The 18,186-nt window shown below is 39.3% G+C and overlaps 1 protein-coding gene across 3 annotated transcripts in view; it reads left to right on the forward strand.

Annotated features, from left to right (window-relative positions):
- Nucleotides 1-18,186, forward strand: part of NRP1 (neuropilin 1) — a 141,957-nt gene that overhangs the window by 57,874 nt on the left and 65,897 nt on the right. For all 3 annotated transcript variants that reach the window (XM_008052551.2, XM_021709759.1, XM_021709760.1), the window contains exons 4-6: nucleotides 5,419-5,646; nucleotides 11,892-12,047; nucleotides 13,909-14,075. In XM_008052551.2, the coding sequence (XP_008050742.1) occupies nucleotides 5,419-5,646; nucleotides 11,892-12,047; nucleotides 13,909-14,075 (551 nt within the window). The remainder of the gene's footprint in view (nucleotides 1-5,418; nucleotides 5,647-11,891; nucleotides 12,048-13,908; nucleotides 14,076-18,186) is intronic.

Here is an 18,186-nt window from a genome sequence, read left to right on the forward strand (position 1 = left end):
TCTTTTAAGAGCACTTATTCCTATCTTCTTTAAAAATAAATTTAATCTACTCTTGAGTTTTTTGGAGTTTATTTTCTTGTTAAAAATGTCTTCGTCCCTCTTACCTTAAAGGCATGTATACCCTTTTATTATTGCAAAATTGAAAACGTGGTAGTTTCCAGGAAAAATAAAGCAGTCTCATAGTTTCTATAGCTATTAGAGGAAGAGGAGATTTTCTATACAGGAGGATCGTTGGGCAAACAAGCTCTTGAAAGAAATGAAAAAGTAATGCTTTAAGAATGCCTGAGGCATTCTCCTCAGGAATAAAATATCAGTTACTCTCTCCACTATAAGCATTTAGTAATTGTCTTTTTCGGTAGTATATATTGGGATGAGATCAAATCTGACAATTCATAGGCTCCCAGCCTATGATTATATTTATTGACATATATGAGTCAATAGATAAAAAAGTAATTTTACTTGGATGTCACAGATTTTAACAACAGCCTTTAGATTTATGTGTTAAATTCAGCCTTCCTATTATTTGCCTTTTAAGTTGTCATTAATGTGGAGGGGACAGAGGCTCAATATTTGAATGTATTGTCTTAGAATACAGGAGAAAGAGCTTTTTTTTTTTTTGAGTTGGAGTCTCACTCTGTTGCCCAGACTGGAGTGCAGTGGCCGCTCCCGGCCACCGCAGCCTCGACCTGCTGGGCTCCGGCAATCCTTCCGCCTCAGCCTTCCAAGTAGCTGGAACTACAGGCGTGCGCTACCACGCCCAGCTATTTTTTTTGATTTATTGTACAGATGAGGTCTCGCTGCCTAGGCGGGTCTCGAACCCACGGGCTCAGGCAATCCACTCACCTCAGCCTTTTTTAATAGAAAAAAAAATCTAGCCATACCAATTTCAAAAACCTAGGGTCTTCTGGATCAGCAACAACTGAGAATAATGAAAAGGAAAGCCATTACAGGTTTCTGGAAACATTGGTACAACTTTTTTAAATTATAAAGATACCTGGCCCTGCCCTCCTATAAATAGGGAGAAATAGAGAAGACTTTCCTGGAAAATTTTTCTGAGCACATATGTACTTAGAACACCTTTAGAACAAATAATAGTATACATATGACATCAGTATAGACAGATGATTATATATGTACATATTTTCTTGTGTTGACAGCTGTTTGACTTGTTATATAAATAATTATACATGTATGTATATGTACACACATACATCTACATTTGCTTGTCTGTTTGCACATGGCACTCTAAAGACAAAAGGTGTCACAAACAAGGCTTACAGTGACACCTGAAGATGACTGAAAGAGAAATAAGAGTGATGGATCTGTCCCTTAATCATCAGGAATCCTTTATCTTTCTTCCAAATGAACTCAGCTTTCTACATTTCTGTCAACCTCGAATGTACTGAAAGTTCCCTGCCCTGCCTTCCAGCACAGTTCCTTGAGCCTTGAACCCTTCTTTAGTTCTTTCTTCTCTTGACTCCCTACCACCAATGTGGTGCCTAGTGCTTTTTCATTTTCATCCGGAGATCTCGAAGAGTCTCAGTCTCCTTCCCATGTCACTGCTATTAACCAAATAGGCCCATGTTGTGGTCCTCCCCATGTGACTTTATCCTACTCAAAGCTTCTGAAATAGGCACGAGGCTGCTGTCCTCCAAACGCCCACAGTGAATCTCTATCCCTCCACTGAGCAAGACTCAAGATCCTGCTCAAGGCTTGGCATTGGCTGCCCCCACACAAGTCCTGCTTTCACTCTTACCAGTCCACGCTGAGCTTCCTGCTTGGGAAGCTGCACTGGGGAAAGTCCTACCAATGTGAGCATGAATTTTAATTCTGCCATCAGTTATCTGTGTAAATGCTTAGAGCCTTGGTTTCCTCATCTGAAAACATGGAGAATAGTACCTACCACAGATTTGTTATGAAAATCTGTTGAAATGAAAACATGGAAAGAATGTAGTCAGTGCCTGCCACTGAAGGTGTGTTTAGTAAATACCTATTACAATGACACACGCAGACAACATACACATATACATGCTGTATACAGTGTGCAGAATATGGTTTGTGTGTGTATACAAATAGCCTGTATACACACACACACATATCACTTAACTAATACATTACTTCTTAATATTTTAAAATGTCTTTATGTGTGCATATTTTATTTCCCTAATACACACACACACACACTCATATGCATAATGTCCTGAATGTCTCTTCCTCAAAAGTCATTTAATGATATTATAGAATCCACGGATCTCTGTTTTTCTGAAAATATAGCACTCGGTTCAGGGTGTAGCAATTTCAGGTTTCCCTGGTGCACGTGAATTATACTAATCAGAATTTAAAGCAACCAGAAAATTAATCTTTCACCTATTGGCCTTGAGGTTTTCTGGCATGAGATGACGGTTCTAGGAGATATGCAGACCATTTCTGAGTTCCTAGGGCTGTGTTTCTACAGGACCATCTTGCCTAATGGTAAGCAAGGCCAGGCCCACTTCTTCCTTTTCTTCCTGGAGCCATCCTGGACTACCCTAATTCTCTCCCCAGGAATCCCCAGGAATTCTTCTACATGCTTCTGCTCAGATGCTGAAGGCTTGGGTCACCTGCCCTATGACTATTCCCATTCACCTGGAAAAATTTCTCTAGGCAGTCTGAACCTTCCCACTTACCCCTCTCCCTGTCCTTCCTTGGTCTGGGTCACCTAGCCCAGATTTTGGACAAAGCCACAGTTTTCTGTGGGTCTCAGTGCAGGGGGCAGGGCATATCATTTATTGAGAATAAGATTGGTCACTTGGTATATGTTACAAGATTAAGAATCCATGTATTTAATAACTGTTCCAAAAGGAGTATTTTGATTATTGTTACCCATCCTTATTGTCATTAGCAACTCAGTGAGGCGACAAGGTACTCTCGATCTGACAGATAATGTGGGAAACCCACACTGTTCACAGGTTCTCGATCACCACTCTCTCCTAGGTGCACAGGGCTGCGGGCACTGCATATCCCCCATGTACTCACCACAGAATACCTAGATCTGTTCCTGCCATTGTCCTTTTTGGAAGAAGTGCTTCTTCAACTGTGGCAAATTTGCATAACAGTGAATAAGGGAAACATTAAAACAAATTTTACTATATTATGAAGAATATAGGAAATTATAGAACTTCTAAATTAGAAATGGATTTCATTTTTCAAATTCTAAAGCTCAATAACCGTTTTTTTTTATGTGCAGAATGAGAGAACTAGAAAAGTCGAAAAGCCACTCAAGGCCATACAGTAGATCAGTTGTAAAAACAGGACTGTAATTCAGATCTCCTAGTGCTCAATCCAGTTCTCTTCCATCACCCCATGGAATTTCTCACATTTTGTCAAAATGCATTAGAAAAACTGGAATAGCTTCCATGACACGACAAGGGCACGAAAGCATTGAAATCATTCAGTTTTGAAAGTATACTCTTAGTTCCTGCTATGTTTTTTATCCTCTCAATGAGTCTTCATATCACGTGGCCAATTTTATCTTTTCAAGGAGAAGAAAGTATTAGTATCTACATTAAACCTTGCTACTTGCTTTGCCTTTCAAGGACCTAGCCAAAGCAATTTTTTTGCCCTATGGAGGAGTTTGGAGGTATCCAGGATCACTGTTTCTACATCTTGAAAAAACAATTCTAAAGGGTTCTCAATATACATATACATATGTTCTTTGGGAATTAATGACTTAAATTGCCATAGCTGCTGTCATCTCAGAAGCCACCAGAGTAATTTAGAAATAGAATATAGATTGTACAGCACATGTCATACCTCTTTGCCCGAAACTGACTTGGCAAAATGTCACATGTTAATAACTTTTAATCCAAATCAAATAGAATAAGCATTCAAGACCCTCATGGTAAATGGTAAGCCACATCCAAGAAGGTTTGGGAGTTATTTTAAACAAGTCAGACGTCAGCAGACCAGGTTTTTTGTGCCACCTACCACGCACTCTTCTCCTGCATCTGTGATGCCATGAACCCATGGATATCTGATATGTGCATGGGGAGAAAAGAATTGATTTGTTTTCTCAATAGGCTGCCAGATGTAGTGTTAGAGATTCAGCTTCCTGACCTGAGTCACTAAAAATAGAAACCAGCTAGTTATATTTTATCTGTATTGATGCATAATCAGTTGCCTCTAGTTGCCTGACACTTTGGGAGAGAATGTAGTTAAGAATATTTTTAACAAACCAACTTTTTTATAGTTGAATCCCTGCATGTCATTGCAGGACGTTCATCACTTCTGCCTGTGAGTCACTGTGAGAAAATTGTGCAGGAAAAGAATTGTCCGTTTGGACAACCCCAGATTTGGTCCTGAAATTCAAAGGGGTCAATTCTTCTCTGATTCACAGCAAGCCTTAAGTGTAGCTATTTGAATATTATGGCAGTGGTGGTGGTACTGAGAGGCCGGGTTGGAGTGCTCATGTTGTACGTGTAGACAGGCAGTTTTTCAGTTGTGTAGTGAATACCACCTTGTTCAGTCCTGGGTACCATTAATTGAAATTGTGGTCATTTATACAGGCATAAAGTTAACCTGCACGACATGCATGGATGCTCTTGACCAATTTAAATGACAAATCACTGTAATTTGTAGAGTCTTGATAATACCGAACAGTCATTAAAAATTACACATTATAAATATATACATTACAAACACAGAGAGACACACACATCTATTAGCAGGCAGTTTTAGAATGGTATGCTGTACCATATCTGATACTTTGGGGAAGGTTAGGATGTCAGCATTGATATCAGGTGACTTCCAGCATCATGGCCGTAATCATAGTTTATCGTGCCCTCGCTAACAGCCACACTTTACCAGCACACCTGTGTCAACACCACTCAGAATGAGTCACTCACCCTGGGTACATGTACGAATTACCTTTCACATTTAGTTTGTCAAAGAGGCATAGGTCACATCTGGCAGAGTTACTGAGTCACTGGTGTAGGAATCTGAAACCCAAACTCCCTCCACTGAATTCTCTCCCTTGCCTTTGTAAATGTTCTATTTCACCAATAAAGGGCTGTCAGCCTCAAGATTTAAAGATTTAAGCTTGAAGGGGCTATAATTATTTCTCTAGGGCTCTGTCGAGATTTCTGCAGCTTACTCATTCATTGTTCCCACATGATTTTATATTTGTCATTTTTTTCCTGCAGCAGCAGAAGTCTTTAAATTGCTCCACACAAATGGAGAACTAAGGTGAACACAATAAATCTGAACTTGAATTTTCATACCTATTTTACTAATATGAAAAGGCTTACTAATGCATGATTAGGACAGTGATTATAATGGTGGGCTTTATTAGAAAGATATTCTGTCTCTGCCTAGGTTATTTCCTGGTAAAGTTGTTTAAGTGGAATTTTCATTTTGCTTCTTTTTCTCTCTTACTAACAGGTCCTGAATGTTCCCAGAACTACACAGCACCTAGTGGAGTGATAAAGTCCCCTGGATTCCCTGAAAAATATCCCAACAGCCTTGAATGCACTTATATTATCTTTGCACCAAAGATGTCAGAGATTATCCTGGAATTTGAAAGCTTTGACCTGGAGCCTGACTCAAATCCTCCTGGGGGGATGTTCTGTCGGTATGACCGACTAGAAATCTGGGATGGATTCCCTGATGGTAAGAATGGCAGGAAGCACCCCCAAAAAAGAAGGACCTGGGGGAAGAGCTTCAGGATCCTTTTACAAGAGTTGTAATACATGCATCATTGAAAGAAATAGCTCAAAAGGACAATGGGAAGCAGAGCAAAATGACAACTCTCTATGCAGAGCAGTGATGAAATATTTGAGCTCAAAAAGACCTCAATTATGTAGTCTAATTCCTTCACTTTATAGATAAGAAAGCTGAGACCATGAAAGATTATACAAGGTCTTGTGGCTATTTTTGTGATATAATTGTGACCAACACATAGTTTTTCTCATGAAAGTATTTTGCTCATTTCACTTATCAGCCTTCTTGTCATTAATTCATAGACTGTCAGAAGATGGAATCTTAAGAGGTCTATTAAATCAAACCACACATTTTACAAATGCAGAGACTAAGGACCAGAGAAGTTAAGTACTTGAAAAATTTTTAAGGATAAAATATGGATCCGTTATGTCACAAAAAAATTTTAAAATTTGGAAAAGGAATGAAAATGTTTGGATATTCCTAATTTAGACAAATTATCTGTATGTTTCCTTTGGATTTTCATCTTTGGCAATTTGAATCATCTCAATACATCATTTATAGTCATTATTTCCATCATCTGAATTAATTCACACATCTAAAAATATTTCTTGAATACCTGCCATGCACCAGGCACTGTCCTAGCCACTGGGTAAGGCAAACAATCAAAGATGCTACCCTTGTGGAATTTATACTCTGCCAAGGGGAATCCGTCAACAATGCACATTACAAACAAATGAATGAAAATTTAGAAGGTGAGAAGTGCTATAAACAAACAAAAATAAATGAAGGCAAGAAGAAGTAGAGAAAGGTCAAGGAATGAGAAGTTAGGGGAGAGAAGTTATGGGCTGAAATTTTAAATAGGGTGGTTGGATTAGACCATATTAAAGAAAATGACATTTGAGCAAAGATTTGAAGGAAGTAGCCATGTGGGTGTCTAAATGAAAAGTTTTCCATTCAGTCCTTAGAAGGTGAATGGCAAAAATATACACCCAAATTCTGAACAGAGGGAGACAATATCAAATAATTTTTGTTGCATCTGTGTTGCTTGTCTTGTGTTTAGTCTGGTTTAATATTAAGATTCCTCCAGAGAAAACACACTACACAGATCAGAAAAGGCAGCTTGGAAGTTCTTAGCAATGATACAATTATAAAAACCATTTATAAAATAGATTCAGATATTACTCTTAAGTTGGAGAAAAGAATATTTAAGTACATTGTAAATGAATAACAAGTATAATGTGAAGGAGGTTGGATTAGTCTTTGAAATGACATTAAAATTATCAGTGTAATTCAATTTAGCTATGTGCCTCAACAGTAAACAGCATTAGAGAAAGACTAGGTTTACAGAAACCTTATATTGCCCTTGGAGTAAATGGGTGAGTTAACATTAACTTAATATCTTCTTTGCTCTTTTTTACCATATAAATAGGGTTATGATGATCTTGGTGAAACTCCTTTATTAAGTAATGAGATTTTCCCAAACAGATTGCTGGTTGATTTCCAAGTATTCAATCTGATCATTAGGAAAGCAATATTATAATAATGTTGGAGCAATAGTTGAAACATTTTATAGTGAGTTTATTTGTTCACCACCCAAAGTTGCAGCCTTCCCTTCTAGAACTTTTATTTAAATTGACATCTGAAGAGGAGGCCCAATCAACCAACTTATTTAGAATACTTTCAGAAAGAAGCACATTGTTATTAGTGTCAAGGGTTTTTCCAAGTAGTAATTTTCTGGCTCTAGAAAATCACTGAGTTGAAGCAAAGAATAATTAACAAGAGTTATCAGCTTTGTAATTCACCCATGTTTTAAACTGTGGTGCATTTGACTTAATTACCAGAGAAAACTGGCTTTGGAATATGAAGAATTCCTCTGATATCTGTTAATATTTACCTGTCCTCATTCAGCCTACACCAGCCTAACAACTCTCTTTTTCAGGCAAAATGAGAGAATGCATGCTCCTGGTTTTTTTGTCAGTGGCACTAGAAATATTTCTGTCATAGTAGTTCAACACATACAGTTCTTCTGCCAACAAAACTGCTCTTAGTCTTTGATATCCTTTCCAAAAGCAACAACCAGAAGGCGCTGAAGGCTTTTAACCATCAAGCGATTTTATGTTGCATTTTATCATAAACATTGAATTAAATGACTAAGTAATTGAAAGCTACCCATTGATTCAAATTGACTTTGAAGAAAAACAGTTTACTCCAAAACTCAGAATTCAAGGCATGCATGTTGTGAATCACACGTCTCCATCTATCACTCTCTTTGGAGCTATGCAGAGTTGTAAGTAGAAACTCTGAAGGAATTGGTGGAGGTTTACATATGGTTTGAAACCAAAAGCCAGACACCACTGCCCTGGTCGATGCTGCATATGCTTGTGCTAAATGTTGGAGCCAGAAGTGAATGCTGAGTTCTTACCATGTGGGTTCAAGTGAAGTCAGTCCCCTATCTCGGCTGGTGGAAGGAGCTGGAACAGTGTTTCTTTTTCTTTTTCTTTTTTTTTTGTTTTGAGTTGGGGTTCTCACTGTATCGCCCAGGCTGGAGTGCAGTGACATGCTCACAGTTACCGCAGCCTCACCCTGCTGGGTCAGATGATTCTTCCACCTCAGCTTTCCAAGTAGTTGCAAGTACAGGTGTACAACACCACATCTGGCTCTTTTTTTTTTTTTTTTAATAAAGACAAAGTCTCGCCAAGTTGCCCAGGCTGGTCTCGAACCCTGGGCTCAGGCAATCCTCTTGTCTCAGCCTCCCAAAGTACTGGAGTTACAGGTGTGAGCCACCACACCCGGCTCGGTACTGAATGTTCCTTACCTATACTCCAAAATGATCAACCATTTCAGGAATAAGTTTCATAAAAGCTAGATTGGATTCTGTTTTTGTTTTTGGGGGGGTTGGTTTGTTTTAGTTTACTTTTACATTTAAATGAACCTTCTAAAACCACAGGGATAGATACCACTATGTCATTTTTTTTTTCTGGTAAAAAATTGTGATTTATTTTTGATACTACAGATATTCTCCACTAACATTTATTAATTTAAGAAAAGTATAAATGTTTTGTACCTTTGAAATGCGTCCTTTTTTGTTTATTATTCAAGATATCTCATTTTAAAAGTACCTCTGCAGAGCAGATCATTACTTTTAATTTTTTTATATTAAAAAGGTTGTGGAAACCCAAATCATCTGATTCTGAAATAGGATTGTATTTATTGGAGAGTCTAGTGGGAAAATAGAAAGAATGTGGTATCACCTTTCCCCATTGCAGATAGATCCCTTAAACAGCACAAATACTATATTACCTTCACACCTGATAAGATATGATCATTACAGTTCTACTCTCCTCGAAGTGATAGCTTGGCACATGTTGCTTGCTTAAATTCCTCAGTAATTCCATTTTTGAATTCTATTTCTGTTTTTGTGACAGTTTTCATCTGTCTCCTTGGCTTTTGGGTCCACAATAACAGAAATAGACGATCCAATAGCTGTGTTCATGTAAATACACAAATGAGCACACACGAGACGAATAAGAGTACTTCATCCACTCTTGCTCAGATCAATATTGCATTAGCTTGCTAGGCTAAGGTCTCCCTGTTGTTCAGGAACATTCAATACTTCTTTGTATTATAGTCGCAAAAGGCTTTCGCTCTCATATCTTGAGGGCTCCTAAAGAGAGTGGCATGCTGCTGTCCGGGGGCAATGTTCTAAAGGACAGAAGGCAGATTTACCCAGCATGTCTTAAACATTATAAACCAGTGAGTCATGGAGACTCTCTAAATTATGAGTCTGCATTAGACAAGTTCTCTTCTGTTTGCTCTTTCAAAGGGACTCCCCTTCCGCCCTCCCCAAAGGAATTGGGTGATAGTAGAGGGGGAGGATCAGCTGCCACAGCCTCCATGGGGTGATCACAGCTTTCCTTGCAAGCTTATATTCTTGGGAAGGTCAGCGGCTGTGGCGATCAGAGAACAACCCCAAGGATTAGGGCTGTAAACGTTTGCCCACAAACTAAAGAAAAAGATTATGAAGCCACACTAAAGGAATTTAAATGAGGGAAAAAGTGAAAAAGTATGAATGGGCACTAAGCCTCCCATTTAAAACTGCAGATCAGAAATGAAATCCTTTCTAAGGAAAGGAAAGATGTAAATTTATCGTTCTAGCAAGATATTTTTATGCATATGTTACAGGCAACTTTGAGCTTCAGAGATAAGAGAACAAGTGTTGAATTGCTGATAGGGCCACATCGAGAGTGAAGAAAAACTGGCAAAGAACCAGTACTTGTAGAAGAATCTGAGGCTGGGATTAAAGCTGAAAAGAAACAAAAAAGCAGCAAGAGTTTCATCTTCTGAGATGCTTTCTTCGGCCAACTGGGAAACCTAATTTGACAAAATGTGCTTCCCATAATGCAAAACTATCGGCCACGACAGTATGATACCCCGGAGATTATCTATATCAATCCCCCTTCCTGGGTCATCCTCCTTGTTTTTTGTTTGTTTGTTTGTTTCATGATAAAACAGACTGTGCACACAAAATATTTGGTTCCTGGAGACTGAGGGGTTGCAGTAGAGAGAAGACTCTTTGAATTCAGTTAAATCAATTCCTTTGAACACATCAGGAAACTATCAGATATTCAAAGTAACCTGTTTTACACTAACTCAAATACGTGAACCACTTTGGTTTGGTTTAGTTTATTTTGTTTTTGGGGGGATTGTTATTTGTTGTTTGTTGGTTTGTTTAAGAGCAGTGACCAAGAGCTAAAAACCTGTTACTCAAGGATCTATACAAGCTAAAAAAAAGGGGGTGGGGTCAGATTTGCTGCCTGTTAGAACTCATTCAGTACTTGGGGATCCAGGAAGATCCGTTCTTTTGGGGTTCATTTCTGCAATCACACTTGAAGGTTCTCCTAGCCCTCGTCAGTTGCATCTTGTATCCAAGCCTTACACACAAACCTTGCACACAAGCCTTGGAACATCACATCCCAGTTGAAGGCTTCTCCTTCCAGGAGAGGGTCCACCCACTGTGCTTCCTTAAACAAAGCAATAATTCTTAGCTGAAATGCACAGAACCATGGATTTCTTGGAGGAGAAAACAGTCCATACCAGATTGTCCTTCTAAGCCTAAACCATCTGGTATGTTTTTACCATATGTGCAACGAAAAAAAAAAACCTAGAGAAAAAGGGACTTTTTTTGGCTTACTGCTTATCTGGACAGGGAAATGGAAAGATTCTCCAAGTCCAGGGGACTTTGGCACTGTTCATAAGGCAACTCGCAATTATTCATTGCCAAGGTTTGTCTAAAGTGCTTCAACAAAGGTATGGACAGTTTAAGCCAACTAGCAGTTTGATTTGAGCAGAAATTAGTTGGTGTTCCTAATCTGTCACTGCCTCAAATACACTTTTTTTCCTGGTGTGCACAGTCAAAGGTGGCTTTGGACCATCCCTTAGAAACAAGAGCAATGAAGTCACCTTTTAGGTTTGGAAAAGACTGGGACAGAAATCAGAAAGATGCATTTCCATTTTTTTGTTATATGTTGCAATTATGTATAAATTATTGGCATCTGTAGTCTCTAAATTTTGAAATTGTTATAACTGATACAAATATTAAATAATCTTCAGATAAAACCCTGAGTAGGACATTGTCTTTTGTTCAAGTCTGTGATGTTTATCATAATAAGAATCCAGGGCTGAAAGGTGAAATAAGGGAGGAAATCAGGGATCAGTCCTGGATCAGACCCCTGGCTCTGCTCTGGTTCCCAGGACATCAGCCATTTGGGTCTCCCCATAAAGCAGGAGAAGTGAGAACAGGTAACTCCAAGAGAAGTCAGTGACCACAGCCCAGCTGGAATCTTTCAGTGCTGGGCTGTGTATGCAGTTTGGCCCTGTAGTTGGATGCCAAGGTGCCACTCTGACAACCCAAATCCCATTCTTTGCAACTGAAGCAGGCATTTTGATTTTTGTTCCTGAAAACAATTCTCCCTGGGGAATGTGGTTATGCCTGTTAGTGCCCTTCTGAGCACACTTTAAAATCTCTGCAAACCCAATCCAATATGTTCACTGCAAACCAATTAACTAGGGAAGACTTGCTTTGGGTTGGAAAACACTTCTGGGTTCTGCTGGGACCCATGTTTGTAAATGGTAATTCTTGTATCTGCTGCAAAAGAGAAGACGTTTTGACATTCTCTGTATTTCTTTCTTTGCAGTTGGCCCTCACATTGGGCGTTACTGTGGACAGAAAACACCAGGTCGAATCCGTTCCTCATCGGGCATTTTATCTATGGTTTTTTATACTGACAGTGCAATAGCAAAAGAAGGCTTCTCAGCAAACTACAGTGTCTTGCAGAGCAGTGTCTCCGAAGGTCAGTGTTTATTCATTTTGCAAAATCCTGTGGTAAATACTCTCTGTTATTCCTCCTCATACACCTGCGGCCACATGAAATACTAAAGAAATGTTTTGTGAACTGGGATGTCAGGTGTTTGTTTCTCTCTTTCAAATGTTTTTTTAAAATGAATATCAATAGAACTATCTGGTATACATTCTTCATAAAATCGTGGATGAGAAGCCTGCTTGTGAGCCTCTGAAATTATGGGAGTAAGTGGGAAATGGCAAAATAGTGCCTTGAAACAATGAAGTATGACCAGATCAACTAACCTGGCACCCTCCAATATGTAATATGCTGAGAATCATAAAAGTACAGACATCAATCCCAGATGATGAGAACAGATCTGCAGTAGTTCACCGACAGCAGTCACGCAGAATGGATAAGGGCACAGTGGTTTGGTTGTAGCAGACTGTGGGGGAAGCCATTATGTTTTTTGCACCCTATTAAAACATTCAACTCAATCCTTTCTCAAAGTTTACGTGGTCAGTAGCACTTCTAAGACCTTGAGGAAAAAACAGAAAGAACAAAGAATAAAGTACCTGTATGCTTCATCAATTCTTGCAGCCAGGTTGTAAAATAATATAGGAAAAGGACAAGAGGTGTTTGGAGACCTATCTACAAATATGCTAGACTCTTTCCTGAGTCCAGGAGTTTGAGGCTGTGGTGAGCCATGATCTTGCCACTATGCTTCAGCCTGGATGAGAGAGTGAGACCCCAGTGCAAAAAAAGATAAAAAGAATCTTCTTTAACAGATATCACTGGAAAATATTACCAATGAAATTTAAAAATCTTATTTGTACTGAATTTATTTGATTAATTAGTTTATGCATTTTGTGCCTATAAATGATTTTTATATTATAAGCAATAAACCTAAGCTTAAAAATATGGAACCAGTGAGAGAAAACCTTTTATGTCTTAAAACCTTAACTGTTAGGATGGAAAATTCAGAAAATGTGAAATTTGGGTCCATTGAAATTTTCTAGGTGGTTGAAAATCTTCCATTTAATCGCTAAACCTTTTTTTTCACTTTTAACATTTTCTTTAAATTGATTACTCATTATTTCAATATCAAAAAACTCAGTATGCCAGGCCTAATGGAATAAGATTTTGATGATTCATGGTCATCAAAATTTGAGCATTAATATTTTATGCTGTGAAATTCTGTTGTTCTTTGGGGCCATGTGATACTGCAGCTTATCCCTGATAGATACTTTTGTGTTTTAATAAAATAAACTAATTATATTAATAGTCATGACCAGCCCGGGGCAGTGAGCATGAGGAGAAAAGCAGGCAGGGACAGGTGGTCTGGGTGCCAGTTACATGGATTGTGAAAGAAGGCGTTAAGATCTACTGTCCCTTGAATGTGAATTGTACATAGACATAGAGTCTTTTTCCATTTTATTAGATATTGGAAGAAATAATATAATACTAAAATTATATTTAAATACAACTTTTGATATGTATCCATTAGGTAGATAGATAGATAAATGGAAGGATAAATAGATATAAGCACACGCACACTCAACTTTGAAAATAAATCAGAATTTCTATCATTTTCTAGTAAATTTCAAATAGTATTTTTGTCAACCTAGGTCCATTCAAGAACATTATTAACAGAATAGGAATAAGGAATAAGAGCTCTTATGATCTTCATAGTCTCATTTTTAAATATTGCCATGAAAATGCAAGTATCAGTGCTATGTTCCAGTAAGTTCCTTGCTTGCCATCTTCTGTAAGACTTTGAGGGAATGAACTCTTTAGTCTGCCAGATTAAACAGAAAAATGTATCTTAGGTCCTCTGTGTTTTGGTGACTTTGGGCCCTATTTTTCCCTTCAGATTTCAAATGCATGGAACCTCTGGGTATGGAATCAGGAGAGATTCATTCAGACCAAATCACAGCTTCTTCCCAGTACAGTACCAACTGGTCTGCAGAGCGTTCCCGCCTGAACTACCCTGAGAACGGGTGGACTCCTGGAGAGGATTCCTACCGAGAGTGGATCCAGGTATGCAGCATATGACCTGGTCCACCTGGGGTTGAAGAAGATTTTGGTAATCTAGAAAGATTGTTGTAAAAAGGTGGTACCTTGCCAAATAACCTCAAGTCGGGAGAGAGGTTCATGGGTATCAAATGTAATCCCTGCAGAACCATCACATCACTACATGGCCAGGGAAATGTGGACCCAGATGATATTACTGAAAAACTTATATTCTAGGGGGAGTCTCCAGAAATGGAATTTATTTATTAAAAATTGTGTTGGGCACGGTGACTCAAGCCTGTAATCTCAGCACTTTGAGAGGCCAAGGTGAGAGAATTGCCTGAGCCCACAGGTTCGAGACCAGCCTGTGCTAACATGGTGAAACCTTGTCTCTACAAAAAAATTTAAAAATTAGCCGGGCATGGTAGGATACACCTGTAGTTCCAGCTACTTGGAAGGCTGAGGTGGAAGGATCACCAGAGCCCAGCAGGTTGACACTGGGGTGGCCGTGAGTGTGCCACTGCACTCCTGCCTGGGCGATAGAGTGAGATTCTAACTCCAAAAAAAAATTGTGTATATATTCTTACATGTTTAAACTTCAGTCACCTTCAAAGTATTCTCTGTTTGATGCAATACACCTATGGGGATGCTTTGTCCACTGCTCAAAACAGTTTTGATGCCTTTTAGTATTTCTGTCTTTTTTTGTTACACCTTATCCACATTGGCAAAATGTTTCCCCTTGAGGAGTTTTTCATCCAGGGAAACAAGACAATATAGCTCAGGATGAGGTCAAGTGAGTAGGGAGGATGGGGCACAGAGGTCATGCTGTTTTTGGTTAAAAATCTCAAAAAAAAAAAAAAGCCAAACGCAATCTCTCACTACAATGCTAGCTGGTATGCTGTTGCCAATAGGTTTCTAGAACACTTACCTAAGCGGTGAAGCCTGTACATTTCCAAAGGGCCTGCCCTCAAAAATTAATTCCGGATTTTTTTGGGTCCCTCTTGTATATAACATCTTCTCAGATACTCATATATTACTCTTAACAGGATTCGAACATAGATATTTCATTTTGAGAATAGCTAAAATATCTGATTTTTCCCAACTATTCATTTTCTATTGATACATTTCCTACTTTGACATATTTTATTTATTTGATGAAATATATGAATCCTGCTTTTATCTATGCATGAAATAATTGATTCTAAGTACCAGGCTTTCTGTTTGTTCAGGGTAGGAGAAGGGAAGGAAGGGTTGGGGTGTATTTTTCCATATTGGTCTATATAGCACACACCCAAGAAGGGGTTGAGCTGAAAGCACTGGTTTCTGTTGACTGTAGATTCATGGACATGTTGAGATGTGCGTATGTGTGGCCTCATCAGTGATGTTGCCCCTGTTTTCATCACCATGCTCTGACATTCCCTTCATTGATGTGACTTACACTCCCTCACAGATCCTTCCTTGTCTGTCCTCCATCCCCACCACTGTCCCCATTACCTCTGATCTGCCCCCTTCCTATCCTGACACCACCCCAAAAGCTCTACTTGTCCAACTGTGACATCTGGATGCTTCCACCCAAGGCTCATGTTCATAAGTTTTTCACCCATTGTTAAATGAAACATCCATATCTGGGTCTATGGGTTAAACTGTGGGTAAATTATACAAAAGGTTATTTGCTGAAGGATTCAGGCTTCCTTTTCAGGAGCGTAGACAGAGCCTGTCTTACATTCACTGCTAGATGTATAAAAATGACTAATTCCCAGGGAGAGTCTCTAGGCAAGGAAAAAAAGATGATTAATCCTCTACTTTCCACATCTATTGCTGTTTCAGTCTTTTGAGCACAAATACCAGATTTTGTTTTACTTTGGAAAGGTCAATATTAGTTTAACATACACTTAAAGTGAAAAGGCCTATTACAGAAGCCTGAACTCATGCTAACCTCTAAATGATAACACTGAGAAATGTGGAGAGGGTGAGAAAAGATGAGACTTCTACCTTGGGATTGCTGAATCCAGCTCTAGATTAAGGCAGAAGTGAAATGAATTTGCCTATGTCAAAATAGCTCTTGGTAACTTGTTTTCCCGCATTCCCAAACCAACAGGCAGTTCAGCCTAATTGACAGACATGCCTCTAGAGAGAAGCTTGCCTTTTGCAGCACTAAGCACGTTTTCATGGTAATGTAGTCCTATTCTTGGTATGTAAGGAGCACTCGCTAAGGCAGGCAGGCATGGTGGTCTTGCAAGAGTTCTAAAATGGCAACTGTAGCAACTCTTCTGTGCAAGGCCATTCTCGATCAGTAGAAACACAGGAGACTAAATGGACTCTCACAAAGCATTTATCAACAGGAGGAGATTTACATCACTGGAGTTAGGCATAATTTGGGATTGCCTCAGAATTAAAAAAAAACTCAAATCAACCAACTCTTTTGTCTAAGACAGAGCATCAGCAGGAGAAACGAGATAAGCCAAATCCCCAAAGCAAGAAGGTTTACTTCTTACTCATGCCATGCTCCATGGCTGCACTAGCTGGGATTCACCCTGTACCTTCTCATACCAAGAGGACTTGGGGGGACAGTCATCCTCTGAAATATTGTCTGTCCCCGAGGGAAGGAGAAAAAAACATGACAAATCATGCCGGCTCTTGAGGTCCTCTTGCAGATCACTTCCATCCACATTTCGCTGCCAGAGCACATCACACAGCCACTCTGAACTTTCAGCAGACAGCAGGAGATATGTGCTGGAGGAAGAAGAGCCTAAGTGACAATCGTCCCTTCCATAGGATACTCACCATTTATCGAGTGCTCACCCTGTGGCCTGATTTGTACTAAGTAATTGACATTTTTAAAAAATTGAATCCTCACTGCACTAGTGTCTAATTATCCCCATTTTTAGAACGAGGACCCTGAACTTGGGAGAAATTAGTAAATGCTCAAAGTCACAGTTGGTAACCGGGTTTGGAAACAAGGCCTCTCAGACTCTAATGCCTGCTTTTTTGAGGGGAGGCAGGGGGAACACAGAGGTCTTTCTCCGTCATCCAGGCTGGAGTGCAGTGACACAATCATAGCTCACTGCAGCCTTGAACTCTTGGGCTCAAGTAATCCTCCTGCTTCTGCCTCCCGAGTATCTGGGACTACAGGCTCACCACTATGCCTGACGAATTTTTGTATTTATTTTTATTTTTATTTTTGTAGAGACTAGGTCTTGCTCTGTTGCCCAGGCTGGTCTCGAATTTCTGACCTCAAGTGATTCTTCCACCTTGGCCTCCCAAAGTGGTGGGATTGTAGGCGTGAGCCACTGTGCCTGGCTTTCTCATACTACGGTAGACAGACACTTTGTCACACATCACCATTTGTTTACATTCAAGTAAATTTTATGAAACGTTAGTCACCTCCCTTCTGACTTTGCCTCGTGCCGCGAAGGCCTACACGGAGATAAATTGGAGATAAATTAGGTGCTTACTGTTCCTAAACCTAGAACGCAGGGATCTTGCTCCTCAATCCCTCTGAAAGGTGAATGTCACAAAAGCTTAGCTTCAGGTTCACCTTGAGGTAAAATTATTTCCCCCCTTCACAGCTTGGTGGGCTCATTTACATGCTTGTTGTGTCTGTGTACAGGGTGGGAGCTGTTATCATCCACCGATCACCTAATTATGAATAATTTCCTGTGTTTCCAGCTTTTCTGAAACTCCTTGGAAGTGGTTGGCTTGTTGTTTTCATCTGGTGGATGTTTTATAAATTAACCGACAAGAACAGCGTGATTTAGACTGAGGGCAAGAGACACGTACCTCTAATTACAAGAACCTTAGCACACGAATGTTTCTATTTATATGCACATAAGGATGAAGATGACATTTGTTTTCTTTTTCAGCTTTTTCACATTTTGCATGAAATATGCCCCCACAAAACAAGTTGCTGTAGCAACAACAAGGACAAATACTTGCATGTGCTAAGTTAATAAGGCAATATTGGAAGCTGACATTCCTTCAAGATAGGAACGGTCTTTGGTTTCCATTGTTTTCTCTCGGAAATTACTGAGTGACATTAAAAAAACAATGCATCATTAAATGTCGATATGAACAGCCACATTGGGGCTTCCTGTGAGATCTGTTGTCTGCCAGAAAGCTTAAAAACAAGTCGAGGAGC

The sequence above is a fragment of the Carlito syrichta genome, unplaced genomic scaffold (assembly GCF_000164805.1).
Source record: "Carlito syrichta isolate Samal-C Ts95f unplaced genomic scaffold, Tarsius_syrichta-2.0.1 Scaffold280880, whole genome shotgun sequence".
NCBI classification, from domain to species: Eukaryota; Metazoa; Chordata; class Mammalia; order Primates; family Tarsiidae; genus Carlito; species Carlito syrichta.